This window comes from Suricata suricatta, chromosome 5, assembly GCF_006229205.1.
Source record: "Suricata suricatta isolate VVHF042 chromosome 5, meerkat_22Aug2017_6uvM2_HiC, whole genome shotgun sequence".
Taxonomy (NCBI): Eukaryota; Metazoa; Chordata; class Mammalia; order Carnivora; family Herpestidae; genus Suricata; species Suricata suricatta.
This window is the reverse complement of record NC_043704.1, coordinates 126,423,466-126,443,229: the sequence shown is the minus strand read 5'-3', so window position 1 is coordinate 126,443,229 and position 19,764 is coordinate 126,423,466. Positions and strand designations below refer to the sequence as shown.

The following is a 19,764-nucleotide window of genomic DNA, read 5'->3' as shown; positions in this document are numbered from 1 at the left end:
GAGAAGGACACAGAATCTGAAGCAGGCTCCAGGCTCTGAGCTGTCAGCACAGAGTACGATGGGGGGCTTGAACTCACAAACTGCGAGATCATGACCTGAGCTGAAGTCGGATGCTTAACTGACTGAGACACCCAGGTGCCCCTCTCAAGTATACTTTAAACCATAAAGTTATATATACCTACTTTTTAAAAGTTTATTTATTTTTGAGAGAGAAAGAAAGCATGAGGGGGGCAGGGGCAGAAAGAGAGGGAGAGAGGGAGAGTCACAGAGTGCGGAGTCCAATGTGAGGCTTGAATGTACAAACTGTGAGATCATGACCTGAGCTGAAGCTGGATGCTTAACAGACTAAACCTCCCAAGTGCTCCTATGTACACTTTTCCAAAACAAAAACAAAAACAAATACTGTATTAAAATATATGTTGAAACAGACAAAGCACATCAGCTAAAACAATTAATGAAATTTTCTATTTTTCTTGTAACTTGAAATATTCTCAATAAAGCTAACAATTTGCCAAAAATTGTGTGAGTATCATCTTAGTCAATGGCAGAGTTTTTTTAAAAAAAAGTCCCAATTACGAGTTAACAAATACAGTTCAGTTTTTGGAAAATCCTTAGTGAAATCTTAATATGAGCTAAACATCACTTTGCCGCCGTTGTAAGATTTCTAGTTTGTCTGGATAAGTAAGTAATGGCTCTGAGAGCTGTTCCCAAGGTACTGACTTGACCCTGAAGTTTGTAGAGATGCTACCACCTTAGAAAAGAAGCTACTGTGTCTTTCTACCCACCTTTTTTCAATATTTAACAAAAACAATTATTAGATGGCAATGCCATGCCAGCCCAGTGCTATCCAAGGGAAATATATAATGCACAAGACACGTATATTCTTTGCCCTTTCATAGCCTGTAATGAGCAGGAAGATACAAAAGCAAACTAGAATTAGAACATGGGGACCAGAGGTATAAAAGATACAATGTAGAGTTTCAACCAGGCAAAGGCTGTACTTGGTGGGTTAAGGAAGGTTTCCCAGGGAAAGTGACAGCCCAGCTGAGACCTGAAGGAGGAGGAGGAAGAGGTAAGCATGAAGTAGGCTAGAGAAAAGATGTACAAGTCCGAAGAAGAGAGGAAGAGAGAACACATGAATTATACGGTGTGTCAGTGTGAGCCGCAGAAGGAACAATAAATGGGATCTGAGCCCACATCTTCAGGCTTCGAATGCTGAGACCCTAGAATGTTCTTAGACTGTTTTTTATCTTCCAGCTTTCAGAGATCAGATATAAATTAAACATCTGTGCTATGAACATGTTTATTATGCCACCCAATAAGGAATGCTCAACAGTGGTGCACTACACCCGACATGAAAAGTAGATATCAATGAACTTTCCTAAAAACAAGCTTTGGCACATTCATTTTCCAGGAACCATCAAATTGTAAAATACGTAAGAAGAAAAAAATGAAAGTACTAACCTTCTTCAGTGGCTCTCTCAATCAGAAAACGGCTTTCATTTGCTCTCTTTCCCATTCTAGCAGTCTCCAATAGCCATTCTATGCTGACAGCCGGTAGATTCCACTTCTTGGCAGCTTCATATTTAGAACCAGTCGGTTCTTTCAGTATAAGATGTGTACTGGCAAACAGGCCTTTCTTTTCCTTGGGTTTGCGAACAAAGAATTCTTGAACGCTGCAAATTATATTTGAATAAAAGCAAAGAGTCATATGTACAACTAGTGAGCAAACTAAGAAGAAAGTTTCTAATACAACTGTTGTTAGAGTTCTAAGATCATACTTGCTGATAAAAATTGGTTTATTTCAGAATCCTCTTACAGATGCTTACTCTAAGATAAAAATGCATTGCTACAATAAAATTTTTTTTATAACATAAGCAAATTAAACTAGACTTTCAAGAACTAACCAGGAAAACTACTTCCTTAATTAGTCTCACTTACCCACCTTGGCTTCTCTTCCCAAAAGGTGGCATGAACAACCAGTGAGCATAGAAAGCATATGAACAACAAATTCCATCTTTCTAGCCCACCTATGTCTTCCCAAGGCATTTTCATACACAATCTAATTTGATACCCTCTTTTGAAAAAGTGTTTATTCATTTATTGGGAGGCGAGGGAGGGCACAGAGGGACAGGTAAAGAGAGAATCCCAAGCAGGTTCCATGCTCAGCACAGAGCCCAACATGGGGCTCAATCTTACAACTTTCCTGCTTGCTAACCTTTTCTTATGAATTTAAGAATATTTGCTTATTGCCCTCCCTAAAAAAGTTGAATTGCACTTTTACTGGGATGCTAAATTTACATATTAATGCAGGAAAAAATAGAAACTTCTTTATAATCTTCTTTCGAAAACATGCATATCGTTCTTACTGTTACCTTACTAGAGTTTTATAAGCTTCTGTAGATCTTCCGAGTTTCCTGTTAAACCTGTTGGTATTTTATCTCTCATTATAAACTTAGTTTTCACTAGCTTTTCTAACTGGTTGTCTGTGTGAAGACCAATGGTTTCTGTATATTAGTTTCCTACATAGCCACTTTACTGAATTTTTCTCTGAGCATTACTTTAGTTTACCCCATGGAGTTTGATCTCCTTTTGCTATTGTTACTTTCTAGCTTTTCTGCAACTTCAGGGTTTGTTTGTTTTTTTGTTCTAGTATTTATTCATTTTTGAGAGAGATAGAATGCAAGAAGAGGTGGGGCAGAAAGAAAGGAAGACAAAAAATCTGAAGCAGGCTCCAGGCTCTGAGCTGTCAGCACAGAGCCCAATGCAGGGCTTGAACCCACGCACCATAATATCATGACCTGAGCGGAAGTCAGATGCTTAACTGACTGAGCCTCCCAGGCTTCCCATTCAACTTCAGGTTAAAAAAAAAAGTTTTTATTGCTTAGTATAATTCAAATACAGGACACAACAAAAAGGGAAATATACAATTTAGTGAATTATTGTAAGGTGAACCCTTGTATCTACCACCTACATCAGATGACAGAATCTTGCCAGCCACTCCAGACCCTTTCCAACACGTCCCTTACTCAATTACACCCCTTCCTTCCCTCCCTTCCACTACTTGGATATTTATGGTAATCACTCCTTACCTTCTAGGTTTTATCACAGAGTACCACTTTAAACACTACATTTATATAAGTAAAGTTTATTTATTTTTGGAAGAGAGAGAGAGCACGCAAGCAGAGGAGGGGCAGGGAGAGGAAGAGGGAGAGAGAGAGAGAATATGAATGAATGAATATCCCAAGCAGGCACAGAACTCGACATGGGGCTTGAACCCATGAACCGTGAGATCATGACCTGAGCTGAAATGAGTCTTACGCTCAACTGACTGAGCCACCCAGGCACCTCTACATGTTTGTTTGTTTGTTTTGGTCTTTTAGTTTATAGGATTCATCCTCCTCCTCTATTCTCTGAATGTATTTGTTGAAGACACTGTAGTATTTATAACATAAGGTTATCTCAAAGTCTGATTTGGCTGACTGCATTCTACGCTTGAGTTTAACAATGTTACCCTCCTACTTCCTATGAATCAGCAGTTGAATCTAGAGGCTTCATCAGACTGAGGTCGCATCATTTTGGTGAGGCCACTTCAAGGTGGCGGTACGCTCGACCTCAAGAGGCGTATAATGTCTGTTTTCCTCTTTATTATGTGATTACTGATTTTCAAGGCTCGATGCTATTTTAAGTGTTGCTTCAAGATCGTCACATATATATCACATCACATCATGAGTTATAACCCTATCCTTCATTTATTTGTTGGAATACCTCTGAAAGGACAACTGTCTTATCTGTTATTATGGTACTCTGATACAGATTACACAGGAAAGACAGGATAAATACCTGATCTTTTCTCTAAGACTTATAAAATAGCGAGCTGGTCCTGCCTCAGGTGAGCACAAGCCCTGCACTGAGTAAGCCCCATCTTTCCCTCTCTCTCTCTCTCTCTCTCTCTCTCTCTCGCTCTCGCTCTCAAAAACAAAACAAAAACAAAACAGCTGGTTTCCTAGCATCTTTCAATGCGACCAATTAGCTTAGCTTTCTTTGGTGTCATTATAAAATCTTGATTTAAACATTATTTGAAGTGTTTGCATCCACTGCCATTATCATCTCTAGTGACACTTAAATTTCCCAGTCTTTGGCCAGTGGGGGTCCTTTGGACACAACTTCCTTATGAGTCCTTGCTATCTGATCTGACAATATTCCAGACTCACTGGCACCTTTTCTGCCCCAGATCTGAAATTAATCATTTCTTTATGTTTTAATTTCTTTTAGTGGGAAATGGTATTTTGAGCTCACCATCTGGGCACTGGGAGTGCTTATTACCATTCAGTTGATAATGATTTCTAGGCCTATAAATGGTTTTGAATTCCTCCTGGAACCAAGAGTTAAGAAAAACAGTTAAAATATCTAGTTAATAAGATCTTTTCATTTTCTATTTCCACTACTCATTTCTAATCTCTTTGCACTGTGGTCTGTATTCTTTCTACTTAAGGAGACTTACTGAGGTTTTCTTTGTGGCCCATTTCCTTATAGGCAATGTTTTTAAGTGTTCCACAGGCACTGGAAAAGGTATATTCACTTTTTCAGGGTAGGTAACTGTGCTACTGAAATCTAACCTTCCCTGTTTTTTATTTGACCTGTCATGAAGTAAAAGATGAGAATTAAAGTCTCCTACAAGTAATGGATTTCTGTTGTTCTAAGTTTTCGTCTTCTACACGACAGTTGTTCTTTTTGGCACACCTTCAGTGACTCACTCTGTACTTCTGGTGCTCTTCTTTTTCTTACGCCACACCTTTTTAACTGAACCCCAACTTGTCTGACACTAGAACTGCAACCCCGTCTTTCTTATTGTCTGCGTTTCTTTGGCATAACTTTGCCCATCTTTTTTGAGATATTCTCAATCAATTTGTTTTAGGCATGTCTCCTGTTTAAAATCATTTTAAATGTTGCTTCAAGATCTAACTTTTAGTATAAAAGTTTAGTTCATTTACATTTACCATATATATAACAGTTTTCTACTTCCTTTTGCAACAGCCACCACTTAAAGTTCACTTAGGGGTTGGACTCTCATGGATTTTGAAAGTAACTTGCAAGTTCTTTTTTTTCTTCCCAAGAATTCATTACTAAAAAAGAATAAATCATCCATATGGCACATGGAAGGAATAATGATTAGATGAGTAATATTCAATAATGGCCCCTGAATCAGCTTTAGACATTCCCTTTCCGGGTAGGTAAGCACTAATGTCTATGGCCTTAACATGTGCCAGGAATCCATCTAGTAACACTGAACCATCACGCAGGCATACCACATACTACCCATAAATCTTACAAAGACACTCAGCCTAATTTCAACCTGAATGTTCACCAATTAAGTCAGGAAGATAAAAGGTACACTATGATAGTAGGTGCATGAAAAATGCCACGTACCTTGCTCCAAGGCGTTCTGCTAAGCATAGCAATGAATCTTTTTCTGTTCCTGAACACTGGCTGAATGAAATAACACAACCCTCTAAAGGAGTCATTCCTGCCATTAATGAGACTGGCATGAAGAGAGGATTTGACGTCGGATCAACTAAAGTCTGAGAGTCTATACAAGTTACCTTTTAAAAACAAGAGAAACAGTAACAGCAACCTGAAATAGGCAACCAGTGGTTAATACTGTGTTAGTTACAGTAGCAGTTAATTTTAGTTTAGATGAAAAGCAATTTTACTTTAATATAACCTTGTGTATGCTCATTCTCAATATATTCCAAATTATAATATTAAAAAAATCATATCATTATACACGATGTTAAGGTCAGGTTTAACAGTAAAATTATGAAATATTGCTTTAAATTTAATTTCTTCCAAAGTATTAGTTTATAAAATTTCCTCTTAATTCTTGGAAAGTTAAAAAAAAAAATGGTGAAATTACCTGTGTTCAGCCAGTAACAAAGAACAATATTAAAGTGCCTGTCATGCTTTGGTTGTGAGAAAACAAGGAAGACTGAACCAGCACGAGATGACCTGGAGTAACTTCCTCAGAAGGAAAGCTGCTCTTGTGGCCCCGGGAAAACAATACGCTCTACTCTACCAGGATCAGGACCAAGAAGCTTGCACATTTCCAGATCTCAGAATTTCTTTTGCTAAAAGCAAAATCTAAACTCAAACATAAATACCAATACACCTAAACTGCACTGCACTGCCTAGGAAATACACACGAACACTCCCGGGATCTGACATCCTTCAACACTACATTTCAACCACTCCAGGGTTCTCTTACCAGCCATGTGTTTGTAACGACTTCTCCCACAGTTGCTTCTACTTTACACCCCAGCAGAGGAACCACAGCATAATCAGCAACAGTTCGGCTCTGAGGGGAGACAATTTTTCCAGCATTTTCTCTTATGATGCTTTCCATTGTAGATTCAGTTTCATTATTAAAACCCACAATAAGGAAACTCTTTTGGTGAAATAAACCTTCTTCAGTAGTAGAAGCGTCAGGGTGGCAGTAAGTGACAGAAGACTGGTTTTCTTCTTGCAGGGAAATATGAGTAGAGTCATTAAAGGGCCCAACTTCAGACTTTGCAGCTTCAACTGAAAGAGACAAAGAAATGTTTTCTAGCAGATAATTTATCTTAAAAGTAACATGGAGCCTGAGAACTGTGTCCACACTTCCACAAACTAAGGCTCTGTAAGTGCACAATCAAGAAAAGATACATCCTCTTGGTTACTGAGAGTACTGTCAGTGTTTCCATCTTCCAGTAAACAGGAATGATAACAGCAACCATGTTACAGTTCTAAATGTTCCTAGTATACTAGAAACTCCCAATTGGCTGAAAATTTTGAAGCTCCAATAATTCTCTGGGCCTATCTCAGTTCCAAAATTGGTTTCAATAATTCACAACGGAATTGAGAAAATATTATTAAGGAAAAAAACAGAAGTATACTCTTAAAATTTTCATATTGAAACTGCAGCTAATTAGCTACTACTATATGGATTTAAGAGAACTGATTAAGAACCCAAGCAAATGGTCTCAACTATTTCATTTTAGAATCAAGTTGGCTGATAGATGGGTAGGGAAAAAAAAAACACCTGTGTATAAAAATATAAATGTCAGAAACTAAAATATTTAATCCCTAATATGCAATAAACATTGTCAAATCAAGGCTAAAAGTTTAAAAGGTCAAAACTCAGTAAGTTTTTTTTTCAGAAACCCTAGTGGTGCTATGTACAGGGATTGGCAAACTATAGCTTAGGGGCCAAACAGGGCCCACAGCTTGGGAGTTAAAAATGAATTTTAGGGGCGCCTGGGTGGCTCAGTTTAAGCGTCTGACTTCGGCTCAGGTCATGATCTCACGTTCGTGGGTTCGAGCCCTGCATCAGGCTCTGTGCTGACAGCATGGAGCCTGGAGCCTGCTTCAGATTCTGTGTCTCCTTCTCTCTCTACCCCTACCCCACTCATGCTCTGTCTCTTTCTCTCAAAAATAAATATTAAAAAATAAAAGAATGGCTTTTACTTTTTTAAATGGTTGTAACAACATAATCAAAACAAAATAGAATACATACAGAGACAGGATACGACTAAGCCTAAAGTATTTACCATCCAGTCCTTTACAAGTTTGCCACTGCTTTACGGGATCTAAACAAGCCTGGAGGCTACTGCTACAGCAGTCCTTTCCACTTATTTGAACAACATAACCCCCTTTTCCATCCAATCTCATTTAGGAGCCCAACAGACACTTCTTGATAAACCTAATACTGAATAACCACTCTCAAAAATAACTTTCTTTAAGAACTATAAAATACTTGATTACATTCTTTCTAAGGAGCTTGGGGATTCTGTGAGGTTCACTATCATCAAACCCTTTCAAAATAAGTAGACAACTAACTGCCAGAGAAAGAAAGATTTGAGAAACTAATCACTTGGTTCCACCACGTACCCCTGGCTGAAGGATAATGCATAAAACTGCTTTGAGTCAATCTGTGGCTTTTTAATGCCAAAACAGCCTAGAAAATTGAGGATCTCCTGACATAATGTACTATTAAAGCATAACCAAAGAGTCTGAGGAAAACCCATTTTTCAATATACCATTAACAGAAATAGTGTGGGTAAAAAACCCCCCAAAACCAAAAATCTGGACTGGTAATAAGGAAAGAATTAAATCAGTAATCAAAAACCTCCCAGCACACAAAAGCCCAAGACCAGACAGCTCCACAGGTGAGTTCTTCTACTAAACATTTAAAGAGAAAAAAACCTATTCTTAAACTATACCAAAAGATAGAAAAGGAAGGACAACTTTGGAATTCATTCTATGAGACCAGCATGATCCTGATACCCAAACCAGATAAAGACACCACTAAAAAAAGAACCACGGGCCAATATCCCCGATAAACATGGATGCAAAATCCTCAATAAAATATCAGCAAACCAAATTCAACGCTGCATTCAAAAAACCTTTCACCACAATCAAGTAGGATTTATTCCTGGATGGTTCGATATGTGCCAATCAATCAACACATCACATCAACAAGAGAAAAGATGAAAACAACACGACCATTTCAACAGACACAGAAAAAGCATCTGACAAAGTATGACGATCACTGGTGGTAAAAGCTCTCAACAAAAGTAGGTCCAGAGGGAACATACTTCAACATAATAAAGGCCATTTATAAAAAACACACAGCTAACATCATCCTTAATGGGGAAAAACTGAGAACTTTCCCCCAAAGGTCAGGAACAAGGGTGTCCACTCTCGTCACTTTTATTCATCATAGTCCTGGAAGTCCTAGTCACAGCAACCAGATGATAAAAAAATATAAAAGGCATCCAAATCAGTAAAGAAGTATAACTTTTACTATTTGCCAATGACATGATACTATATACAGAAAACCTGAAAGAATCCACCAAAACATACTAGAACTGATAAACGAATTCAGTAAGTTGCAGGATACAAAATTAGTGTACAGAAATCTGATGCATTTCTATGCACCAATAATGAAGCAGGAGAAAGAGAAATTAAGACAAAAGTACCATTTAATAAGATACCTAGGAATAAATATAACCAAAAAGGTACAAGACCTGTACTCCAAAAACCATAGAACACTGATTAAATAAACTGAAGACAACACAAAGAAATAGAAAGACACTCCATGATCATGGATTGGAAGAACATTGTTAAAATGTCTATACTACCCAAAGCAATCTACACATTTAATGCAATTCCTATCAAAATGCCAACAGCATTTTTCACACAACTAGAACAAACCTAAAATTTGTATGGAACCACAAAAGATCCCAAAAAGCCAAAGCAATCCTGAAACAGAAAAAGCAAAACTGGCGGCATCACAATTCTAAGCCTTCAAGTTGTATTACAAAGGTATAGTCATCAAGACAGTATGGCACTGGCACAAAAACAGACACATAGGTCAGTGGAACAGAATGGAAAATCCAGAAATAAGCCCATAATTATGCGGTTAATCTTTGACAAAGCAGAAAGTAATATCCAATAGGAAAGAGTCTCTTTAACAAATGGTGCTGGGAAAACTTGGCTGCAATGTGCTAAAGAATGAAATTGGACCACTTTCTTACATCACACACAAAAATGGATTAAAGACCTAAATGTGAGACCTGAAACTATAAAATTCCTAAAAAAGAACAGAGACAGTAATCTCTTTGATACTAACCATAGCAACTTCTTTCTAGATAGGTGTCCTGAGGCAAGAGAAACAAAAGCAAAAATAAACTATTGGGATTACATCAAAATAAAAAGCTTCTGCAGAGAAGAAAACAATCAACAAAACTAAAGGCAGTCTATGAAATGGGAGGATATTTGCAAATGACATTTGCAATAAAGGGTTAGTATCCAAAATATATAAAGAACTTCTATAACTCAACACCCAAAAAGTAAATAAGCCAATAAAAAATGGGCAGAAGATACGAACAGTCAATTCTCTGAGGAATAAGTCTAAAAACATCTAAAGACAATCAAAAGACACAGAAAGAGATGCTCACCATCACTATCAGGGAAATGCAAATCAAAACTGCAATGTGGTATCACCTCAACATGTCAGAAAGGCTAAAATCAAAAACACGAGAAACAAATGTTGGTGAGGATGTGGAGACACGAGAACCCTCATGCACTGTTGGTGGGAATGCAAACTGGTGGAGCCACTGTAGAAAACAGTATGGAGGTTCCTCAAAATGTTAAAAATACCCTATGATCCAGTGATTGCACTACTAGGTATTTACCCTGAGAAGAACACTAATCCAAAGGGATACAAGAGCCCCTATGTTGACAGCAGCATTATTTAAAACAGACAAGATATGGAAGCAGCCCAACTGTCCACTGATTGATGAATAAAGAAGATGTAGTGCGTGTATCCACGAGCAAGTGTGTGCACACACGCACAATGCATGGAGTATTATTCAACTATCAAAAAGAATGAAATCTTGCCATTTGCAATGATATGGATGAAATGAGAATATAATGCCAAGCAAATTAAGTCACTGAGAGAAAGACAAAACCATATAATTTCACTCATATGTGGAATTTAAGAGAGAAAACAAAGAGACAAAAGGAAAAGAAAATAAGAGAGTCAGGGGTGCCTGGGTGGCTCAGTCAGTTAAGCCTCCAACTCTTGATTCAGCCCAGGATTCATGAGTTTGAGCCCCAGGTCAGTCTCTGCACTAGCAGCTTGGGATTCTCTGGCTCTCCCTCTCTCTGCCCCTCCCCTGCTTGTGCTCTCTTTCTCAAATAAACTCAAAAAAATAAAAATAAAAATAAATAAGAGAGACAAAGCAAGAAACAGATTCTTAACCATAGAGAAATGGTGTTTATCAGAGGGGAGGGGAGTCGGGATGGGTTACATTGATGACTGGGATTAAGGAGTGCACTTGCATGAGCACCAGGTGATGTATGGACTTGTTCAATCACTACACTGTATTCATGAAACTAGTATAATACATGTTAACTCACTGGAATTAAAGTAAAAAAAAAAAAAAGGATAAAATACTGCAAATTCCCTTCTAGAAATATAAGAGGCTAGACATTCAAAACCCTCTCGTTAAAAGCACTTGAAAGTATAGGATAAAATATTGCAGGCATCAGTTCAAACGCAGAGCTGAATTTTCAAGAAGGCAAGGGAAATCCTCAAGGACTGAAAATGAAGTAATAGCATGAACCCAGAGCACTGAGTGGTTATCAAATCTAATGGTCACCTTGAATTTATTTTTCCAGAAACTTAGACTCTCAGAATTTAAGAACATCACATGGAGGGAAACAAGTTAAGCCTAGAGGTGGGACGGAGTACACAATGAGGAAACAAACCCAGAAACCCTAAAGGGAAATGCCTTTAGTTACAATGGAGACCAAAATTAAACAACAACCAAAAAATCTACCCTGCAAAGGAGATGACCAGTATACTTGACTTTGGCTTTGGGTCAAGGGGGAAAAACATCTCTCCTGACACTTTGTTATCATAGGCTGGGTCCTCAAAGTAGGTAAGGGTACAGATTTACACTAGCCTAGTCCAAAACCAGCCAATAAACTGAGACATGTCCTGAGTTGGAAAATTCTTAGACTTCTGGCAGATTTAAATATGAACTCTTTCTAGAGGAACAAACCCTCACCTTTAAGCTTCTTAGAATTCCCAGAGTTCTAGTAGAATGAGTTTACAATATCACAAAGACATGAAGTAACTAGGCATCATGACCAATGAAGAGAACTACTTCTCCCCTCCATCCAGATACTGCAGTATGTTTAATGTGTTTCAAGAAATAATTAACAAGACATGAAAACAGAATAAGAGAACTAGAACTTCTAAGAACTGAAAAAATAATTATTGAAATAAAAAATTTAATGGATGGGTTAAACACATTAGGCAATAGCTGAACAGAGAAAGAGTGATGTGGAAGGAAATTCTGAAGAGATTACACATAATAAATCACAGAAAGACAAAAAAATGAAGTTAGGAAGGCAGGTTAAGGGATCCGTACACAGAGCTAATGGGAGTTAGAAAATATAGAGTGGGGAAGAAGCAATATTCGAAGAGGAAATAGATGAAAAATTTTTAGAATGAAGTAAAAAAGCAAAAACTCTCACTAATCCCTAATTTAGACAGCACAATGAATTCCAACTAGACAAGTACATGGTAAAACTCTAGGATTTAAGAAATAAAGGCAGATATTTTAAAAGGCCATAAAAATAGAAAAATATTTCCTACAAAAGAGTAACAATTAGACTGAATGACTGAATGACCAGCTACAGAACCAGAAGACAATGAAATAAATTCTCCAAAAAGCTCAAAGTAACTGTCTAGGACGGTATTCAGAGCAGAACTATTTTTTAAGGCAAAGGCAAAATAAAGACATTAACAGAAACTGAAGGAATTTCTAAAAGATCTATTTTATAGGAAGAAAGAAAATGATTCCAGAGGAGAGGTTTCAGATGCAACAAAGAATGGGAAGCAAAGAAAGTGCTAGACATGTTGGTAAATTAGAACAAATATGGGCCACATAAAACAGTAAGTGTCTAACTGTGAGATTAAAAAAGACAACGAAAATACTAGCCCCAATCACATGAAGTGAGTATACTAGTGAGGAGGGTTGTGAACAGCAATGATGTTGAAGATAGTGCTATAAAATTCTTGTATTCAAGATGAAGGAAAAAATTCTGATTAACTTTAGATTTCAACTTATGATGCACCTTTAAGTTCCAAGGGTAATCACTAAAAATAAAGACAGATCTAACTTCTACATTAGTAGAAAAAAGACAGGGGTTGGGAGACTGAGGTAAGAGGGAACAAGCTCATGCTATCCAAAAGAAGGTAAAAATGTTAAACAAGGAAACACAGAAAATTGGGACAGAAGCTGGTATAAAACAATAAAAATATATCACACATAACAATAAATGTAAATTGACCAAATTTGTAGTAAACAAGCCAGTCACACTAAATGAATACTCACTCATGTAAGGCAAGGATAGTTGTATTAATATCAGATAAAACAGATTTTAAGGGAAAAAATGAGGAAAATGAGGATCATCATGTAATAAAACATCAAGATATATTAAAAAATTAAATCTCACAGAACTACATGGAGAAACCATCAAAGCCACCATTATGGTGGTGGAGTTTAACACCTCTATTTCATTAATTCAGACAGAGCAGACAAAACGTAGTATCATATGCATGTATAGAATCCTCCACGCAATCATAGACGCAAGGGTAAGAACAATCTCAGCAGTACTGTTTGTGCTGGCCCAAAAAAAAGGAAAAAAAAGGCACAATAAAAATGTCTACAGGTGGGAAAATGGATAAACTGTGGTGTATTCACCACCAGTTACTTGGATTAGATAAATCTCTCTCATGGTTGGAGGAGAAGAGCAAAAAAGTACTTACCATATATCATTTATATAAGTTAAAATACACACAAGTTAAAAGAGGATATATATTGAATACAGATATATATACACATGTAAACTATCAGGAAAATGAGGACACTCACAGTAGGCTTTTGGTTTAGTGCAATATTCTATTTTTCTATACGTAGGTAGTAGCATGTGATTATGCATAATATTATTCTTTTTATCTTTTCCACTGTACTAAGTATTTCACAATAATTTTTTTTTTTAAAGAAGAAATGCTGTTCACAACTCTTCACTGGCAGTTTTCCTTCCCATCCTGAGAAGACTACATACCGAGATCACAGTCCACAGTGCAACACTGTGTGCATTAATGATCATAATAACCAAGTAAGAGGTAATTAATTACAAGGCTATAATAGAAGTTCATGCTGTTACAAACTCATACAAAGTGAAGCTGGGATATAAAACAGATCAAAGTGAGTTAAAGAGAGAAGTTCAGAGCGTTCAGCACCCCTTGGCCTTGCCTGCTTAGAAAAAGTAACCAACATAAAACATTAAGACAAAGGTTTAACTTAAAATCTAGAAAACCGGGTACAAATATGTATTTCTACACTCTGCTTCTTAATGTTTTATTATTATTTTTATTTTTGAGACAGAGAGACAGACAGCATGAGCAGGGGAAGGTCAGAGAGACAGACACAGAATCTGATGCAGGCTCCAGGCTGAGCTGTCAGCACAGAGCCCGACACGGGGCTCGAACACACAAACCATGAGGTCATGACCTGAGTTGAAGTCAGACACTCAACTGACTGAGCCATCCAGGCGCCCCTGTATTCTGCTTCTAAAACACTTCTTAATGACTGTAAGTAAGAACAACCACTTATTACCTGCTGTTGTGTTATTATTTACATATTGAGAGAGCAGATCTTCATCAGCTTGCTCATGTGTTCCATCAGGAGTAGAGTCTTTCTTGGAGAAGCTGTTCTTTTTTAAAAGGGCTGTTTGACCTTCAGGTTTATCGACTGAAATTTCCACTGGCTGGTAGCTAGCATGGATATATGGCTCCTCAGGAAGCATATAACCTTCACCAAAACACTCGAGCAACCATTTTGCTCCCACTACATGAGGCCTACAAAAATAGCACATAATTATATATTAGTTTAAACTACAAAGACCATCATCCCACTTGCCATGCAATTTCCATAACTGCGTGGATATGCAATTTTGAGAAAAATCATTACAGAGGAGAAAATGATTTGATATGAAAACTGACAAAACCTGTGGGTCGATTTATCCCAAAACTGCTTCAATTCATCATCATAATCTCCCACAATAACATGAGTTACATCTTCATTGAGCTGATTAAAACGAACTCCACCTCCACTGTTAATAAGCCTTCTCAGTTTATCTAGCTTTCTGCCACTAAAACCGCAAAGATATATCTGCAAAAAAGAAAATATTTACTTTAGATTAATGCACTGAAAATGGTTTATTTCTCAACAGAAATACAATTATTAAAAAATATATCTAAATCCACTGTATATAAATAGGACAACTCGTGTACATTTAAAAAATATTAAGAATGGAATATATTCTGAAACTTTGATTTTTTTTAAACATTTCTGAATTTTTTATTATCACTTCTTCACAGTTCTACAGCACCATCATTCACAGTAGACACCTGATACATGTTTTGAGGCTTTAATAAAACAGAAGCTAGAATTCACTGATCTTCTGAATATTAGTGTGCAACAATGTCTAAAATGCAGGTAGCTTTTTAAATACTAAAGACCTTACTACCTGTAAATTTTAGATTATAGAAATAAACTGAACTTTATATGTCTAAATTCAGAAAACCTGGGTTTAAGTTTTGGTTCAGCTGCCAATAATTAACTACATGACCATGGTAAGTTACTTAGGCTCTCTAAATCAAATTTCTTACCCATAAATTGAGATACCTTTCACACAAGAGTTGATTACACAAGATAATTTAAGTCAAGCTGAGGACACTGCTTTGACAATAATACATATGCAATAATTCATTTTTAACTATCAGTATGTATTTAAACTAATAAACATAAAAATCTTTATCTCTACTTTATACATGTCTTTAAAAAAATTTCTTACAAATAACAAATCTATTCCTAACTGCATTTATAACCCAAATTAAATAACCTCAATTATTAGAATACATTTTAATAAAAACGAGGAATCCTAAATTTCCTATGAAAATAATTAAAAGTCATATCCAGAATTGGCAGTGTCTAGGATAAAAAGATTATAAAAGACATTCTCTCTTCCGCTAATAAAGTTGATAAGTTTTTAAAATTTTTTTTCATGTTTATTCATTTTTGAGAGACAGAGAGAGGGAGGGAGGGGGAGAGACACACAAGGAACATGAGCAGGGGAGGGGCAGAGAAACAGAGGGAGACACAGAATCCAAAGCAGGCTCCAGGCTCTGAGCTGTCAGCACAGAGCCCAACATGGGGCTTGAACTCATGCATAAGCCATGAGATTATGACCTGAGTCAAAGTTGGACGCTTAACCAACCGCCCAGGCGCCCCATAGGTTGGTAAGTTTAAAAAAAAAATTTTTTTTTTCATGTTTTATTTATTTTTGATACACAGAGAGACAGAGCATGAGAGGGGGAGGGTCAGAGAGAGAAGGAGACACAGAATCTGAAGCAGGCTCCAGGCTCTGAGCTAGCTGTCAGCACAGAGCCTGACGCAGGGCTCGAACCCACGAACGTGAGATCTGACCTGAGCCGAAGTCGGAGGCTTAGCCGACTGAGCCACCCAGGCGCCCCGGTTGGTAAGTTTTAAAAGTACAGAAGGATAAGTTAATTTGCCCAATTTCCTTTCTTAACAATAAAACTGGATTAAATCTTTGCTATTGAGATTTAATGCCTATTCACTCTACAAATAGAAAGATAATATATATATTTTAAAGTTTATTTTTGAGAGAGAGTGCACATGCAAGTGGGGATGGGGCAGAGAGAAAGGAGGAGAAGACAAAACTGTGCTGACAGCATGGATACAGGGCTGGATTCCACAAACTGTGAAATCATGACCTAATATGAAATCAAGAGTTGAACACTTAACTGACTGAGCCACCCAGGCACGCTTACAAGTAGAAATACATTAAATAAATATTCAGTTCTAGGAGATATAAAGCCTATGATATTTTCATCAAGGTACTTATAAGATAATTATTCATACATTAAAAAATTAAGTAGCCCAAGGGACATTAAACAAAGCAGTGAGTCTAATGGTTAGGAATATAAGCTTTGGGGTAGATGGCTGTCTACTTAATATCTGTGTGATTCTGAACAAGAATTTTAATCTGCTAAGCCTCAGCCTCAGGGTAATTCCCATTTTAAATCTGCGGGAATTAAATGAGATTATATACAACATATTAACAATATATATGGATTATCAGAGTACAGCATATCAGAAACACTTATTAAGTGACAATTATAAATGAAAATCCATTAAGTGGTTCAGAAACTAAGTGCTCTCAAAACAGAGAAGAAAGATTACTGTACTTAGGACAGGTCAGAATTGAAAATAATAAAAACTTGGAAAGCTACAAATGAAGGCACATCCCAGGCAGAGAGACCCCGACAGCTAAAGGACAGAGATGGCCTAAAGTTTGCATCTGCTTAGCTAGGGCGAAGGGTTTATGTAGGTAAGGAGCAAGCCCAACTCTGAGGTGTCTTCAAAGTTAGGCTAGGTAGCACTGACGTATATTTTCACTGCACATATTACATGATAAAGACATACCCGACAACCATCTAATAAATCTTCAGGTGCTTGAAATGCACTGACATCCAGATTTTCTAGATTTTCAAGTGAAGACTCCACTTTGCTATTAAGAACTGAATTACATATCGATTCACTTATGCAACTTGCACTGATGTTGGAAATATGGCTGACATCTGAAAGAGTACGACCTACATATATCAAACAAAAATGTAGAAATTTATGGAGATAAAAATGTGATTACCTATTTTCTGTAGATTAACTTTTCTTATACACAAAGGACTGTGAACAATTCCCAAGGTAAGATTCAAATGTTTTACTGAAGACTTGGTAAACAAGTACAAGAAGGGAAAATGAAACTAAGTTTCATATCTTATTCAAATTAAAATATATTTAATACATTTTAATTGTGGCTTGCTTCCATTAAAAATCTGAAGTTGCTGGCTGTAGGGTCCAGGAAAGAAAAACGTATAACATCTGCTAAACAGCCAACATGGCACCTCTAAGATAGAAATGGCTTTAAGTTTTATATGAATACTGATGGTCTATAACAATCGCAGAAAACCAATAAGAACGTGTTACTATTTGGACATCAGTCAAGTTTTGAAAAATTCTTTTAAGTCTTTAGTATTTTTTATTTCTTTAATCATCTTTTGGCATTAAATCAGAAAAAGAAAAAATATATTATAAAAATACATTCATTATAAAAAGAAATACCAGGAGTTCTGGACTAATTTTCATACAATTTAGTTATATAATTACTCCTGGGAGCGTATCAAGAAAGGATGACATTCTTTACTGTATCTCACCGATTCTATTTACAATCGATTCTTACATAGAAAACAGTGTTAAAAATGACTGTTTACTTTAATCTCACGGAGACTTACTACCAACTGTGTTCATCTGGCCAGTAGGAGTTGAAGTATCAGGTACAGTCTTTATTTCCGGTCTAGGCTCTGTCTTGTACATGGATTCATCCTGACAATAACCTTTGTCAACACTGTCAAAAAACCACTGTGTGGTCACACAGTGTACATTCCATTTCTTGGCACATTCATATTTTTGACCTATTATGTTTGTTAAGACACAAACAAATGTAAACCATTAAAATCTATTTCTGTAGAAATATTCAAAGTATGACAGGTTATGGGAAAAAACTCACCTGAAACAAAATATCACTAATTATTCTTTCTTTTTTTTTTAATGTTTTATTTATTTTTGATACAGAGAGAGACAGAGCATGAGGGGGGAGGGGCAGAGAGAGAGGAAGACACAGAACCGGAAGCAGGCTCCAGACTCTGAGCTAGCTGTCAGCACAGAGCCCGATGCGGGGCTCGAACCCACAAACATGAGATCTGACCTGAGCCGAAGTCGGAGGCCCAACCGACTGAGCCACCCAGGCGCCCCTAATTATTCTTACTTTCAAACAGTATGCTATACAGTATATTAAAAAGCAGTATTTTAAGTTATTACCCAGTCATATTTTCCATGTGTTGTGTAAATACACATGCCATAAACGGGGTTTAACCTCTTAAAACTGAATAATTTATGGGGCACCTGGGTGGCTCAGTCAGTTCAGAGTCCGACTCCAGATTTAGGCTCAGGTCATGATCTCAGTTTGTGGATTTGAGCCCCATGTCGGGTTCTGTGCTAACAGCACAGAGCCTGCTTGGGATTCTCTCCCTCTGTCTCTGTCCCTCCTCTGCTCATGCTTGCTCTCTCTCTCTCTCAAATAACTTCAGATTTTTAAAAATAAAACTGAGGAATAAATGTTGGGTAACTGAAATATTAGACTTGGTTTGAGTATAGCCTCCATTACTTAATTTATTCAAACCAGTTTCTTAATCTGTAACCAGGGAATAACTCAGAAAAGTATGTAGGTTTAATAAGACTACATAAAACTGTGAAGACTGTAAATGTCTATAATATAACAAAAAATACCAGTTTTAGGGTGCCTGGTGGCTTAGTCAATTACATGTCACTTTGGCTCAGGTCATGATCTCATTGTTTGTGAGTCTGAGTCCCAAATCAGGCTCTGTGCTAATAGTGCAAAGCCTGCTTGGGATTCTGTCTCCCTCCCTCTCTGCTCCTACCCCACGTGTGCTCTCTCTCTCAAAAATAAATGAGTAAACTTAAAAAATATATATACCATCTTTGAATAGATTATTCCAATGTCAATAGGATTCAACTTGAAGTTCGAACAGGCAAACAAATTATAGCTTTAAAAGATATCTTTTTATTGTCTTATAACAACCTTTAACACAATGTACTTTCAAACAGTGTCATAGGGAAACTGAGGTCAATATGTGGCAAACAATAACATGAAAAGACTTTTTTTTTGGACATTAAGAGCCAAGAGATAACCTCCCTTCAGAAATCCAATAGCAATTACCAATGCTACTCACAATATCATAATTGGCTATACTCAAAGTTCCGATTTAAAGACAATTACCAATTAATTTTAGCAGTTTTCTAATATTGTCTCTTATGTAGGTAGTTTAATAAAACACAGAATAAAGAGATAATAAGAACAGTAAGAAAATTCCTCTCTCATCAATTTGTGTATATTTTAAGGGAACTGGTTAAAATAAAAAACAAAACTTCCAAAATAGATATAAAGGTTACAGGACACCAAAACTAAATGCAATTTTAA

The 19,764-nt window shown here is 36.8% G+C and overlaps 1 protein-coding gene across 5 annotated transcripts in view; it reads right to left on the bottom strand.

Annotated features, from left to right (window-relative positions):
* TOPBP1 (DNA topoisomerase II binding protein 1) overlaps window positions 1-19,764 on the bottom strand; it is a 59,924-nt gene that overhangs the window by 33,078 nt on the left and 7,082 nt on the right. For all 5 annotated transcript variants that reach the window (XR_003908885.1, XM_029940255.1, XM_029940256.1 and 2 more), the window contains 7 exons: window positions 17,999-18,178; window positions 17,133-17,302; window positions 14,629-14,792; window positions 14,238-14,479; window positions 6,266-6,579; window positions 5,431-5,603; window positions 1,465-1,676 (listed from right to left, as the gene is read on the bottom strand). Coding sequence is in view for 4 of the 5 variants with exons in the window: in XM_029940255.1 (XP_029796115.1) it covers window positions 1,465-1,676; window positions 5,431-5,603; window positions 6,266-6,579; window positions 14,238-14,479; window positions 14,629-14,792; window positions 17,133-17,302; window positions 17,999-18,178 (1,455 nt within the window). In the remaining variant the exon portion in view is untranslated. The remainder of the gene's footprint in view (window positions 1-1,464; window positions 1,677-5,430; window positions 5,604-6,265; window positions 6,580-14,237; window positions 14,480-14,628; window positions 14,793-17,132; window positions 17,303-17,998; window positions 18,179-19,764) is intronic.